The 15583-nt window shown below is 37.3% G+C and overlaps 1 protein-coding gene across 3 annotated transcripts in view; it reads right to left on the bottom strand.

The window, feature by feature from the left end:
- Positions 1-15583, bottom strand: part of LOC114349527 (sodium-dependent transporter bedraggled) — a 413358-nt gene that overhangs the window by 26647 nt on the left and 371128 nt on the right. For all 3 annotated transcript variants that reach the window (XM_050659642.1, XM_050659638.1, XM_050659648.1), the window contains one exon: positions 8115-8551. In XM_050659642.1, coding sequence (XP_050515599.1) covers positions 8115-8551 — 437 coding nt within the window. The remainder of the gene's footprint in view (positions 1-8114; positions 8552-15583) is intronic.

Genomic DNA, 15583 nt, shown 5'->3' with positions numbered 1-15583 from the left:
GGATTTTTCCTTAAAGTCGCCGGTTTACGAAATAACGAATTTATTCCTTTCATTTGCACCATACTGTCGGTGGAAAATAGTGTCGCGCACGCTTGATTAACAATTAAAAAACAAAGGAGTTTTGAATATTGTATTGCAAAAAACTCTTCGGGGTTTCATCAGTCGATATTTAAAGAATATCTAACTACCTTGGCAACATTAAAGTTTTCAGTTTTTCATATAGTTTTTGAGGGTTAAAAATGGCCGATTTCGCAATTTTTCAATTTTTAATCGCTTATATGTCAAAAACTATCATTTTTAGAGAAAAGCCACTAAAGACCTTTTCTGTTTGGAACGATCCAAAAAACCTAAAAAAACTTTTTTCCACGCAAAAAAAATAATTTTAGGAAAAAAACAAAAAAAAAACGTTTAAAAAATTGTGACCACCTTTTGGTCCTGGCAACATGCAAATTTGTTAAAAGGAGTCCTTTTTGAGTAAGATTGTGCAAAAAATCCGAATTAGAATATTTTTCCTAGCGGATGCGCAGTGGCTTTCTGGACTAAAGGAGGTGTGGCGCAAAAGATCACAGTGGAAAATACAAGTAACAGTAATTTTACAGCTCTTAAGTTACGAAACAAATTATGATGATTAGCTTATTGATCTTAGAAATCAATTCACTTAACACCTATAAATCTCAACTGATTGATAATGTATTAAACAAATAATAAAAAAAACTAAGTTTTCAATCTAATAGCACATCCAAAATTTTTATTCTACATCCTACCAGACTGAAAACAATGGGAAGGAACCCTCTCTGGTAACACCTCCGAGGCTTCTACAATTTGCAAGTCATAACGGATGCTGAGACTAAGGAAGATGAGGAAATTTTACAATTTTATAATTCACGTCCCATCTGCTCAGCGCGGTAAAGTTCCAACGAGAATGGTTCCCTTCGTACTCCACACAGAGTAAATGTAAATCAAAAATGAATAACCATTTTCAATTTCGTTGCAACTCGAAACTACAGCCGCATCATTATTCCAGTTCAATCAGAGAGTGCAGCAAGCACCTCTACCTACCGGTTTCGAAACGTATTAGTCTCGTATCAGGAGGTACATATGCTGCTCTCTCTGACCCAACTAGGACAAACCCCTACGGCAAAAAAACTAAGTTTTCAATCTAATAGCACATAAAACAACATCCAAAAATTTTATTCTACATCCTACCAGACTGAAAACAATGGGAACCTTCTCTGGTAACACCTCCGAGGCTTCTACAATTTGCAAGCCATAACGGATGCTGAGACTAAGGAAGATGAGGGAATTTTACAATTTATAATTCACGTCCCATCTGCTCAGCACGGTAAAGTTCCAACGAGAATGGTTCCCTTCGTACTCCAATCAGAGTAAACATGTAAATCAAAAATACTAAAAATAAAATTTACAATAAAAAATAAAATAAAACAATAAAAAAGAATGTGTGTGTACTTTGTACGCTCGTAAGAAGTTATACTTCTATTATATAATTTCAAAGAAATAAATATACTTAACAGGTTATTTGTATTTTATTTAAATATTAAACTAACTTTCTTACCTACCACTTTTAAATTTTTTTTATTAAAATGATACCAAAAATAAAAAAAATAAAGAATATGAATCGTCCGGGATTTGAACCCGGGACCTCTCGATCTCCGGTCAGACGCTCTACCACTGAGCTATATTCCCTTTGCTTTGACAGGTTACAAGATGCTTCATACATACTGACAAATTTAATAGACCAAGTGAAGTATACAAAAATACTTTAAATATACATACTATTATTATAAAATATCTTATTACCGAGGAAGACAAATCCAAAGACACAAAAATTATAATAAATGATACATTTACTAAAAACACTAACATATCCTTTTAATGACTTATTTGCGCTGACAGCGCTGATACATACATAACTTGAAAGATTAGCAACGAACTACATACTGTCTGTGTGCGCATGCGCCTGGCATTATAAAATTTCACTCTCGATCGTAAAGAAGTAGAACTTCAAAAAATAAATTTTTTGATTTACATGTTTACTCTGATTGGAGTACGAAGGGAACCATTCTCGTTGGAACTTTACCGTGCTGAGCAGATGGGACGTGAATTATAAATTGTAAAATTCCCTCATCTTCCTTAGTTTCAGCATCCGTTATGGCTTGCAAATTGTAGAAGCCTCGGAGGTGTTACCAGAGAAGGTTCCCATTGTTTTCAGTTTGGTAGGATGTAGAATAACATTTTTGGATGTTGTTTTATGTGCTATTAGATTGAAAACTTAGTTTTTTGCTAGCAGTTGCCGCTAGGGCATCCCTGCCATTTCGTTCGTTGCAATCCGTGACTGCACGCCGGGGTTCGTCCTAGTTGGGTCAGAGAGAGCCGCATATGTGCCTCCTGATGGGAGACTAATAAGTTTCGAAACCGGTAGAAGTGCTTGCTGCACTCTCTGATTGAACTGGAATAATGATGCGGCTGTAGTTTCGTGTTGCAACGACATTGAAAATGGTTATTCATTTTTGATAAACAAATAATATTTAAATGTGGACATCTGAAGTTATGTTCCACAATTAGAACATGTGAGCCTATACACCATTCAAAATAAGGATATGACAGTATGGTATTGACTGAAGCATTATAATATAAGCAGTATTATCAAGAATATTGATAAAAAACTCTCGAACAGTTTGATGAACCTCAATAAACGAGAGATCAAAACGGTCACTGAAATGGTGACTGGACATTGCCGTTTAAGAAAACACCTATACAAACTAGGTAAGGTGAATGAACCATGGTGCAGAAAGTGCGAAATGGAAGAAGAGACTGCCATACACATGCTATGCCATTGCAGTGTGCTAGGTGATGTAATGCTGATCGCCAACATCCGGAACGCATAGGCACCTTAGGAAATAGAAGAAGGTGATGTAAGGCAGGACTTCACTGGTCAAATGAGGCTTGAACCAGAAGAGATCCTAAAACTACCAAAAAGAAAACTGTTGGCCTTCGTTGAGGCCACAGGACTTATTAAAGTTTAAGGAGAAGAACAAGGTTTGGTACTTGGTCTTATGACCAAGTGGCAGAGACTAACGAGTCTCGCCTGAGTTAAGAAGAAGAAGAAGCATTCTTATATTTTCAGTAAAAGTAGTTTGTTATACACAATAATAAAATTTCTCTTTAAAATATCAATCGGATAATATTACTGTTGGCCAAAAAAATGGAACACCTATTATAGAAGGACAAATATTTATTTATGGACGTATACATTGTAATATTATTCTTATTATTTAATATAGTCCATGTTGTGAGGACGTTCTCGTATGAAAAAATGTCTGATTCGGTTCCTTTGCCGATTCCTATTTAATAATATTACCCCAGTCAATGGGAGCAAGAATAGGATATTACCTCCGAATTCTATCCTACTGCATGGATTTTAATGAAATTTTGGGCCTAGCCTCTACTTATCTCTTAATTCAAAGTCTACCCTATGCCGATGTGTGCTTTTATCTTGGGAGTGGTTCCCACCCCTTCTAAGGGGTGGAAAAATTTTTGGTTAAAATTACCACGGAATTCGCTAAATAACCTAATTCTAAGCAAAAACTGTTCTATAATTTTTTTTTTTGAAAATTCCATACTTTTTGATTTATTCGTGGTTGAAAATTAGCCATTTTCATTGAAACATTATACCTTTTCGAACGGTTTTTTGCGAATACCTTAAAAACTATGCATCTTTTTTTATAGGCATTTTTGTAGGCTATAAAAAAACAAAAAAACACTTGCCTTCATTAATCTTCTAGTTATAATACAAAAAGAGATATGGTAGGTGAAGATAGTTTGTTTTTTGGTACATTCTCAAAATGGTGTAGTGAACTTTAAATAACAGAGAAACGGTCGATTTTAGGTGTACAATGCTACTAATAAATTTTGTAGTGCTTGAAAATGAGCAATATTAAAGGTCCATTACATTAAAACTAAGCGAGATATGCTGCAAACAAAATTGATAACTAATGTATTTTAAACAAAATGAGAAGTAATTTTAACCCCCATCCACCAAAATGTAAATGCATCGTTTTCCTTCTACAATACCTTTTATTATAGTGTTATTTCTATGTTCAAAAAGGTGGACGGGTTTAAAATGAGTGGTTTTTGAAAAAAAAGATCAAATTATAGAGCGCATTTTTAAATTTTCTTAAAAATCTTTCTTTTTCTCCTTGTAACTTGAAAATGATAAGAGATGCAGTAATAAAAAATAAAAAGGAAATTTTTAGCGGAAAAACCCTACATTTTTGTGTGGTATCTTTTTTTCGTATCTCATCATTTTCGAGTTACATGGAGAAAAAGAAGATTTTTAAGAAAATTTAAAAATGCGCTCTATAATTTCATCTTATTTTTTTCAAAAACCATTTATTTAAAACCAGTCCAACTTTTTGAACATAGAAATAACGCTATAATAAAAAGTATTGTAGAAGGAAAACGATGTATTTAAGTTCTGATGGATGAGAGGTTAAATATACTTCTCATTTCTTCTTAAAATACATTATACATCAACTTTTTTGCAGAATATCTCGCTTAGTTTGAATGTAATCGACATTTAGTATTGCTTATTTTAAAGGCCTTTTCAAGCACTACAAAAGTTATTAGTATAATTATACACCTAAAATTGACCGTTTCTCTGTTATTTCAAGTTGAAATCACCGATTTGAGCATGCAGCAAAAAAAAAACAAACTCTTCTTACCTACCATATCCCTCTTTGTATTTTAACTAGAAGATTGATGAAGGAACGAATCTCTTTGTTTTTTTATAACTTACAGAAATATTTTATATAGTTTTTTTATTAGATGCAAAAATCCGTCCAAAAAGGTGTCATTTTTCAATGAAAATGGCCAATTTTCAACCACAAATAACTCAAAAAGTATTGAGTTTTCAAAAAATAATTCAGTTTTTGCTTAAAATTAGGTTCAGTAGCCTCTTCCGTGGCTATCTTAACCAAAACATTTTTCACCCCAAGATAAAAGCACACATCGGCATAAGGTAGACTTTGTTTCTTGAGCTATTCCATACTTACTGTGAAAATATCAAGTAAATCGATGTAGTAGGGGAATTCGGAGCCAAATACCCTCATCGACTGCCCTATATCCCTTTTAAATAAATCAGAAGGGTACCGGGCGAAATTTTTTAAAAAATTTTTAAACAATTTCAAAAGATTACCTTTTTTCCCCCACAGAATTTTTTTAGGGTTTTTGGGTCATTTTGAACTCATTCTAAACAAAAAAAATATTCTGTCATTTTTCTCAAAAGTTGATAGTTTTCAAGTCATAAGCGATTTAAATCCGAAAAATGTGAAAACGAGCATTTTCCAGGCTTGGAAACTCATATATAAATTATTATTTTTGAGGTTGCTAAGTGCCTAGGTTGAAGTTTAAACATTCAGTTTCAAGATTCTGACGAGTAATCATTACTAATTTTAATTCAGACCATTGTTTTTAATTATTAATTATGTGCATCCACTCGACTTTTAAGCCGCCTCGTGTCACACTATATGGTGCGTCTCTGTCTCACTATATGATTGGTATAATCTCGATATTTTTAATTAGCACATTGGCAATAATTAATGGAATAAATAAATAAATTATTTAAAAAAATGTTAGAAATCATACAAGTTTAATAAATGTCAAGTATTTTATTTCATAATTAACAACTAAAAAACCACGGCCTATACAGAAATATGTGCTATTACTCATCAGAATCTTGAAATCTAATGTTTAAATTTCAATTTAGGTACTTAACAACCAACAAAATAATACTTGACATAATTATGAGTTTTCAAGCCTGGAAAGTGAGTATTTTCGCATTTTTCAAATTTTAAATCGCTTACAACTCGAAAATTATCAACTTTTGAGAAAAATGACAAGAGACCTTTTTTGTTTAAAATGATCCAAAAAAAACTAAAAAAATATTTTACCGAGCAAACGTAAGCCTGTTTGAAATCTATGAATATGTTGGAGAAGTCAATTTAGTATTCATACGATTTGTTTACATCTTGTTTCACTGTTAATAGCTCGTTAGTTGTAGATCTTCATTGTAAAAAAACCGATTGATATTCTCCGACAATACTGCCGTCAATTAAAAATTTTGTATGCTGTGCACAAGAGGGATATGCCGCGATAGTTTTCGTAATTCAGTTTATCCCCCTTTTTTTATAGATTGGACATATAATGCCAGTTTTCTAGTCACTAGGAAACGCATTTCATCATTCCAAATCTTCTTTATAAGAGCATTGTCAATATTTGGAGCCATGTTATTCCTTTATGCTTATATTGCTTTTTTTATCTCTTCCATCGTCGGAGATTTGTCATTTTCGGTGTCTCTCTCAATGTGCTGCATGTTCCTATTCTCTTAACTAAATTTGACCTCATTAGACACATACATTCTCTTCACTTCCTCTGAGTCACTTCCTCGTTTGTTATTCTGGCAATGGTTACCAGAATAACAAACGAGGAAGTGGCTCAAACGCTTCAAAAAATAAAGAAAGGAAAAGCAGTCGGACCAGATGACATTCCTGAGGAAGTATGGAGAGCATTGGGAGAGACAGGAATAAGTTGGCTAGCAGGTCTATTTAATAGAATTATGGAAGTTGGATAAATGCCAGACGAATGGAGAAGCACTGAAGAAGTATATTAGTACCTGTCTACAAAAACAAGGGAGACATACAACAATGTACAAAGTGCAGGGCTATAAAACTACTTAGCCACACCATGTAAATATGGGAGACAGTAATTGATAGACGGATACGTGAAGAAACCGAAATATCCGATAATCAATTTGGCTGTATGCAGGGCAGATCAACAACAGATGCAATTTTCATTGTAAGGCAACTGATGGAAAAATACAGGAATAAAGAGACCAACGCTCATATGGTATTCATTGATCTTGAGAAAGCATAAGATAGAGTTCCTCGAGAGATTCTGTGGTGGGCACTCAATAAGAAAGGAGTCCCTGGCGAATATGTAAAGATTGTGAGAGATATGTATGAGGGAGTAACGACTAGTGTTAGGACAGGTGTGGGAGAGACTGATAAATTTTAGGTGAAAGTAGGATTGCACCAAGACTCGGTGCTTAGTTCTTATTTGTTCTCATTAGTTTTGGACCAGATAACAGCGAAACTACAGGGTAGCATTCCATGGTGCCTAATGTATGCTGATGATGTAGTGTTAATAGGAAATAGTGAAAGAGACTTAGAACAAAAACTGGAAAAGTGGAGACAAGCTCTGGAGGTAAAAGGTTTAAAACTTAGTAGGACAAAAACAGAGTATTTGGAATGTTCATTTAAAGATGGAGTTACTACAAATAAAATGGTATCTTTGGATGGTGAAATGATTGTAAAAAGCAATAGTTTTAAGTACCTAGGATCGGTATTACAGAGTAATGGAGAAATAGATGGAGATGCATGCAGTAGAATTAGGGCTGGATGGATGAAGTGGAAAGAAGCGAGTGGTGTGTTGTGTGACAGAAAAATTCCAATGAAGCTGAAGGGAAAATTCTATAAAACAGCCATAAGACCGGCTGTGATGTACGGAACTGAATGTTGGGCAGTGAAAAAGAAAGAGGAACAACGAATGCATGTGACGGAAATGAGAATGCTTAGATGGATGAGTGTAGTGACAAAGAAGGATAAAATTAGAAATGAGTATATTAGGGGAAGTCTAGATGTGGCACCAATTGATGCCAAAATGAGAGAGCATAGGTTTAGATGGTTTGGTCATGTTCAACGTCGAGACGTTAATCACCCAATACGAAGAATAGCTGAAGTGCAGATTCCTAGAAGGAGTAGGAGACGAAGACCTGGGGGGAGACGATAAGGCAGGACATGTTGGTAAAGGGGATTAACATTGATACGACCCAATATAGAATTGTGTGGAGAAATGCAATTAAAAAGCCGACCCCGCATAGGGATAAGGCAAAGAGAATGATGATGAGACACATACGTTCTCTTACGCTGAATTCAGAACCAATGCTACTTCAACCAATGTTCTTAAGTCAATGTGAAGCTCATGTGTTGTGAGTTTTTGCAAATTTCTTAAGGGTTGGTAGCATTAAAATCACTTACCTCTTCTATAATAAATAAATGGCTCAGCCCATCGATATCTATCCATTTTCGTGATGAACGAATCCCGAAAAAACACAAACATCCACGAGACGCCGATGATACTGTACAGTCCCATCAACGCCTGGGCCAAAAGCAGCGACACTCCAACCCCTTGAAAAAGCGGCGATATCCTCCACATGTCTATGACTCCTGCCCCCAGCTGCTGGCCCAGGCATAATTGGAGCGTGAACAGGGGAAGGCCGAAAACCAGCGAGAGGAAACAAAACTGGAAGATGAAGTTGGCACCGAAATGGACTGTCAGAATGGAGAAGCGGGAGATGTTGAAGAGACCCAAGGTACAACCCAGACATGCCATCATGGAACTGAGGCTGTGAGGCCAGTGTCCTAGTGGACTGTCTGCCTCGGGCATGTCCGATTGGCGGTTTCTGTCACATGATCTGAAACAAAAAGCAATAGGTTAATATTGTAGCGTGATTAGTGTAATTACTTCTAATTACAATAAAACTAGCGGTTCGTAATTTATATACGACTTTATTTATATAAGTTACAGACGAATTTATCTTATACACTAAACTTATTCACAAAATATGCCCGTATTTATACCCAGTTGTTATACTGGAACAATCGACTCCCATCTCGAGCTATCGGCTTGTTCCGCCTACGTGACGTACCTTCCAGAATTCTCCGGCGAGGCCTAGCACATCCGATTACGTCATTCTCGAGGTGTTTACTGTTATACGGGGATCGGCCAAGATTTCTCTTCCGCTACACTGCTCCCCTCTTAAGATCTGAGCGTCTCGATCAGCAACTCTAAATGAAGGCCCAGGATGGCGGAATCTACACGACTCTCCAGCTCTGCATACACCCTTCAAGAAGAAATAACAGTCTACTGTCTTTGAAGGGTACGACATCTTCGGGTTCATGCAACACACAGTGATTTGTACACCAGTTCCTCTGAAGACCACTTCAAGCATGCTTCTCACAATCTTCCAATCCAGATTTTCTACTGCATGGCCTATTTTTGGTAAAGCCAAATTTTTGATGTCATAATTACACACGATTTTCTTCAAATTAGTTAGAGCACGCCATATGTTCTCGTAGCTTGGCGTGTCCGTATAAGACTTTCTGGTCACCATATACAGCAAAGATCGAGGACCATCTTCCAATCGCAGTACTCTTCCAATTTTAGGCTGCTGATTTCTTAACTCGTCCAGGCGGCCGAACTTTCTATTGAATACGGACGATATTCCTTTAGTCATCTCGAGGTCTTGGGCAACACAGTGGGCCAGAGAGACGTTTTCTGGAACACCAAACAGATCTTGCTGAACTTCTGTGGTCACGCCGAATCTAGCACTCTTTCTCGCTGCGTAATTTGACATAAATTGATTAAAACTTGGCTGTGCGACATCTTTCATCTCCTGTTGGAGGACTCGTGCTTCTTCTGTTTCATTTGAGCCAGCATATGGTGCAAGACGATTTATGTGAATAACTTTTGGTTTACCGTTTGGCAACTTCTTAATTCTATATATTACGTCATTTATTTTCTTCTTAACTTCATACGGACCTTCCCATTGTCTTTGCAGTTTAGGACACAAGCCTCGACGACGTTGCGGATTATAAAGCCAGACAAGATCACCTACTTCGAAGCTTTCATTCTTGCATCGAGAATCATATTGATCTTTCATTCTGTCACTGGCTATCTGGATGTGTTGTCGGGCAAGTTCATGAATGTTGTTCATTCGTAATTTCAGGCGGTCAACGTAGTCTTCGCCTGCAACATGTTCCTCGGAAGGTCCGCAGCCAAACTCTAGGTCGCAGGGCAACCGAACTTCACGACCCAACATCAGGCAGGTTGGTGTTTGACCTGTAGTTTCATTTACGGCCGAGCGGTAGGCCATCAGGAATAAATGAATGTGTTGGTCCCAATCTCGCTGATTTTCAGATACAACTTTGGACAAGTGTTTACCCATCGTTCGGTTCATCCTCTCGACCATCCCATCTGATTGAGGATGCAGGGGTGTTGTTCTGGTCTTATTGACACCAATCAATTTACAAACGTTTTGGAAAAGAGCTGACTCAAAGTTTCGCCCTTGGTCGGAGTGGATCTCCAAGGGAACACCAAATCGGCTGAAGAATTCTTTAACAAGTACCTCTGCAACGGTAGCAGCTTCTTGATTTGGTAATGCATAGGCCTCGGTCCATTTCGTAAAATAATCCATGGCTACCAGGATGTATTTATTTCCAGCATCAGTTTCTGGAAATGGACCTGCAATGTCGATTGCTACTCTTTCCATAGGACTGCCAACATTGTACTGTCTCATGGGTGCTCTCTTTTTACCAACTGGACCATTACCGGATGCACACAGTTCACATTTCTGGCACCATCTTCTTACATCATATTTACAGTTCACCCAATAGAACCGTTCTCGAACCTTTTGCAGAGTCTTCGTAATACCAAAGTGTCCACCTGATGTACCGTCATGCAACTGACGCAATACTTCTGACACTTTACTTTTAGGTACAATCAACTGAAGCTTAGATTCTGTACCATCATCGTTCTCAAAGGTTCTGTACAGAAGATCATCTTTTAGTATCAGGCAATTCCATTGGCTCCAGTAGGCCTTGACTTCCGGACTACATGCACTAATGTTTTGCCAACTAGGTCTCTCACCTCGACGCATCCAATCCAATACTCTTTTTATACATGGATCGTCTTCTTGGGCTTCTTGTAACTGTTGTGGCTGCCATTGCTCATTAACGACGGTAGTTCGTCTCACAGGGCAAAGCTGTTCATCTAGTTTAAGCCGGTGATTACAACTTTCACTGCATGGCCGTATCGAGGAAGCATCTGTATTTGAACCAACTCTTCCAGCCCTCTTCATGCGTCTCTTCGGCATCGTGTCACGAATCACCCTCCGTACCATTTCCACCAAACGTTCATCTTTTCTCTTATCGCCTTTTTCCACGGTTATTACTCGATTGTTTCGTGAAGCTTGGCTAGCTGCTTCGTGTTCCAAGGCAATAGCAAGTGCTTCATCTAAAACTTTCGGTCTTGCTAGTCGTAAAGCTTTCTGTAGTTCATTATCTTTCAGCCCATTGACGAAGGTATCTACTGCAATTTCTTCTAAAACGCTGTCTGGCACCTCCGGATAAGCCAACCGCACCACACGAGCCACATCTGCTTCAAATTCTTGCAGATTCTCACTTGCTCGTTGACTTCTACTTCGCAGTTGTGCTTTGTATACTTGTTGTAGATGGGCATCTCCATAGCGTTTTTCTAGACGAGTGAACAAGGTCTGGTAACAATTTTCTTGACCCTTGGGAACTGACCTTAATATATCTGCAGCATCACCTCGTAAAGCAGCAGTCAAGGAAACAGCCTTTTCTTGTTCGGTCCAATGATTGGCGGTCGCAATAGCTTCAAACTGTCTAAGATATATGGACCAAGAGGACTTTCCATCAAATGGTGGTAATTTGAATCTCATATTATGCGACGTTTCGTCTCTCGGTAGTTCATCTTTCACTAAAGGATCTAACGCTGCTGCATTAACTGATGGTTGTACTTTTGTATCGGTTATCCTGCTCTCCAGCTGTTTGATCTTTTCTTCTACGGTCTCTACACTTTTCTGCATCTTATCGAATGTTCTAGAAACTTCTTCAAATTTCTCATTGTTCTGTTTACAAACTTCTTCTAGTTTTTCGTTGTTTTGCCTACAGACCTCTTTAATTATTTGAGAAGTCTCATCGAATCTTTTAGCAACATTTTCGAATTTCTCGTCGCTTTTTCTACTAACTTCTTCAAGTTTCTCGTTGTTCTGTCTAGAAGTTTCATCGATCTTTTGAGAAACACTTTCAAATTTCTCGTTGCTTATCTTAGAAGTATCATCAATCGTTTCAGAAACAGTTTTTAATTTCGATAAGATTGCTTGTTCTGCTGACTGGAAGTGGAACGTCTCTGGATCATCTCCGTTCTTCGTTAGGACTTCCTCGAGTCGTTCTTGTAGGACTATCTTGAGCCCACTGCTGTCCAGATCCCGTTCCTCTAGCTGTTCACGGAGCTGTTTTACTGTAAGTTCTCGTAGCAACATCTTTGGTAGGCACACACGTACTTTCCAAAATGTCTTTTAAAAGTTTTTCCGAATACCGAACAATCAACGCACTTTAACTATTCCCGACGAATAAAGTCCAAAAGTCTTTTAAAGTCTTTCCGAATACCGAACAATTAACGCACTCCGGTTATTCCCGACGAATAAAGTTCAAAAGTCTTTTAAAGTCTCTCTGTAATTCACTTATTTATATCGCACTAAGTTTACCGAACACCGACACCAACTGTAGCGTGATTAGTGTAATCTAATAACTTCTAATTACTTCTAATTACAATAAAACTAGCGGTTCGTAATTTATATACGACTTTATTTATATAAGTTACAGACGAATTTATCTTATACACTAAACTTATTCACAAAATATGCCCGTATTTATACCCAGTTGTTATTCTGGAACAATCGACTCCCATCTCGAGCTATCGGCTTGTTCCGCCTACGTGACGTACCTTCCAGAATTCTCCGGCGAGGCCTAGCACATCCGATTACGTCATTCTCGAGGTGTTTACTGTTATACGGGGATCGGCCAAGATTTCTCTTCCGCTACAATATATAAGTATCAGCAATGTCTTAAGGTGAGTATTACAAATAAGAAACAGCAAGAAATAGGTAAGAACGTTGATGTCATTCAACGCTCGAACTTCAAATGCGTTAGTTGTGCTATTCGATATCGTGCATCACTTGTAAATTAAATAAGTATTGTATTATTTCTTAATTATAATATAAACTTTTACACGGTTCTTTATTGCAAAAGTTTGATTCTTGCCATTATTACTATTTTTTTAAATTGTACTATTTTTTAATTTCTATCAATTATCTTGCTAAAGAGGCTTATTTCATATTCGGAAGATATTCTTAGCGACTACCAGTGCGGCTTTTGTGCTGGAAGGTCAACAATAGATCAAATATTTACGATCCGACAAATATTTTCGTAGATTTCCGGCAAGCATATGGTTCGATAAAAAGAAGAAGACTATGGCTAACAATGCTATAAATGGGAATACCAAAAGAATTAGTGGAGCTAACCCAAATGTGCGGCACAGACTCATATGTACAGGTAAAAATAGAAAACAGAACATCGATGTCATTTAGTATAACATCAGGACTTAGACAAGGAGACCCATTATCACCATTGCTATTCAATTTGGCCTGAGAACACGCAATAAGTAAAATATCATCTGAGCTGACAGGGGTATTTTCGAATCCTGGATCAAAACTATTGTTGGCCTTTGCTGATGATCTAGATGCAGTTGCTCCTTCTACAAGAGACGTGAGAGAGGTATTTTCACAACTCGAGGAAGAAACAGGTAGTCTGTGTCTTCGAATAAATGAAGAGAAGACGAAATACATTGTAGTAACCAAAAATCCAAGACCAAGAGGTAGACAGAACATAACTATTAATGACCACAACTTTGAAGTAGTAAAAGAGTTTAAATATCTGGGAGGCGATCACAGATGACAACCACATAGAAAAAGAGGTCAGCAAGGATAGCGCCGGGAATAGAGCATTATACTTCCTATAATTATTATTAAGATCTAAGCCGCTAAAAAGAAAATCTAAATTTAGGCTGTGCATGTCAGTTATTAGTACATGTACAGCTCAGCAACGGACATACTTGACACCAACGGAATTTTGATCTCAGAACCAACAAAGATTCTAGGAACATGGAAGCAATATGTTGAAAACCTATTTGCTTCAGATCGCCCTAATAATTACTCAATTGAAATCACCGAAAACAGTCCTTCCATTCTCAATTCAGAGCTAGAAAAAGCAATATGCTCCCTCAAAAATAACAAATCTCCAGGACCTGACAATATTCATGCTGAAGTGCTGAAACTCTTATGCGAAACGGACAATTCATTACTAGAAACCCTAACCACTCTTGTTAATAATACATATATACGACAGCGGCAGAATTCCGGAAAATTGGTTACAATCAACCTTCGTGGCCATTCCTAAAAACCAAACACTAAATTGTGTGACCAACATAGACTGATAAGCCTAATTAATCATATCACCAAAGTCTTCACCAAAAAAATATATAACAGAATCTACAACAAGTGTGAAGCGGAAATCAATGAGTCACAATTTGGTTTTAGGAACGCTTTGGGCACAAGGGAAGCAGTGTTTTGTCTGCAAGTATTAGTACAGAGGTGTAGAGATATGAACAAGGATGTCTACATGTGCTTTGTAGATTACTCAAAAACCTTTGACAATGTGAGACATGACCAACTAATTGAAATTCTACAAAGCATAGGAATTGATAATAAGGACATCCGAATTGTGACAAGTCTCTACTGGAATCAGACAGCCAGGGTAAAAGTCGGCAATGCGTCCACAGAGAGCATTGTTATCAGAAAAGGTGTGCGACAGGGATGTGTTCTCTCCCCTCTTCTTTTTAATATTTACTCCGAACAAATTTTTAAAAAAGCACTGGATGAAGCAAACGAAGGCATAAAAATCAATGGAGAATTGACAAATAACATCTGATATGCGGACGATACAGTCGTACTTGCCAGTAGTATCGATGAATTTCAGTATCTTATGGACAGGGTACAAAGAGCAAGTGAAGAAAGAGGACTTAACCTCAACATAAATAAAACAAAATGGATGCTGGTCAGCAAAACTCAAAAACCTGCCAGACAATTGAAGATAAAAAACCAACTAATTGAACACGTTGACTCGTATATATACCTTGGAACAGTCGTCAACTCGAAATGGGATCAAACAACCGAAATACGATCTAGAATTGAAAAGGCCAGAGCAACATTTAACAACATGAAAAATATATTCACCCATTCCGACATATCTCTCCCACTAAAAGTACGGCTGCTAAAGTGCTATGTATTTCCAGTCTTGCTGTATGGCGCAGAGGCATGGACACTGACGGAAACATTAATGAGAAAGCTGGAAGCATTCGAAATGTTTGTGTATCGACGTATCCTCAAAATATCCTGGACGACTCACACCACCAACGTAGAGGTACTGCGCCGAATGGGAAAACAAAAAGAAATCTCTTTCACAATAATTAAGAAACGGAAACTTGAATACCTCGGTAATATTATGAGACATGATAAATATCATATACTCCAACTGATAATACAGGGTACAATAGAAAGCAAACGCGGACCCGGAAGAAGAAGACACTCATGGCTTCAAAACTTACGCCAATGGTTTGGACTAACATCGATCGAGTTATTCAGAAACGCGGCAAACAAAATTAAAATTGCTATGATGATAGCCAACGTCCGCAACGGACAAAGCACATGAAGAAGAAGATGTCAGTTATTTGCCCAGTTGTTACATATGGAAGTAAAACATGGACTCTACATCAGAGCTGGAAATAAATAAGCTGCATATATTTG

Source organism: Diabrotica virgifera, chromosome 1 (assembly GCF_917563875.1).
Source record: "Diabrotica virgifera virgifera chromosome 1, PGI_DIABVI_V3a".
Lineage (NCBI taxonomy): Eukaryota > Metazoa > Arthropoda > Insecta > Coleoptera > Chrysomelidae > Diabrotica > Diabrotica virgifera.
This window is presented reverse-complemented; position numbering and strand designations above follow the sequence as displayed.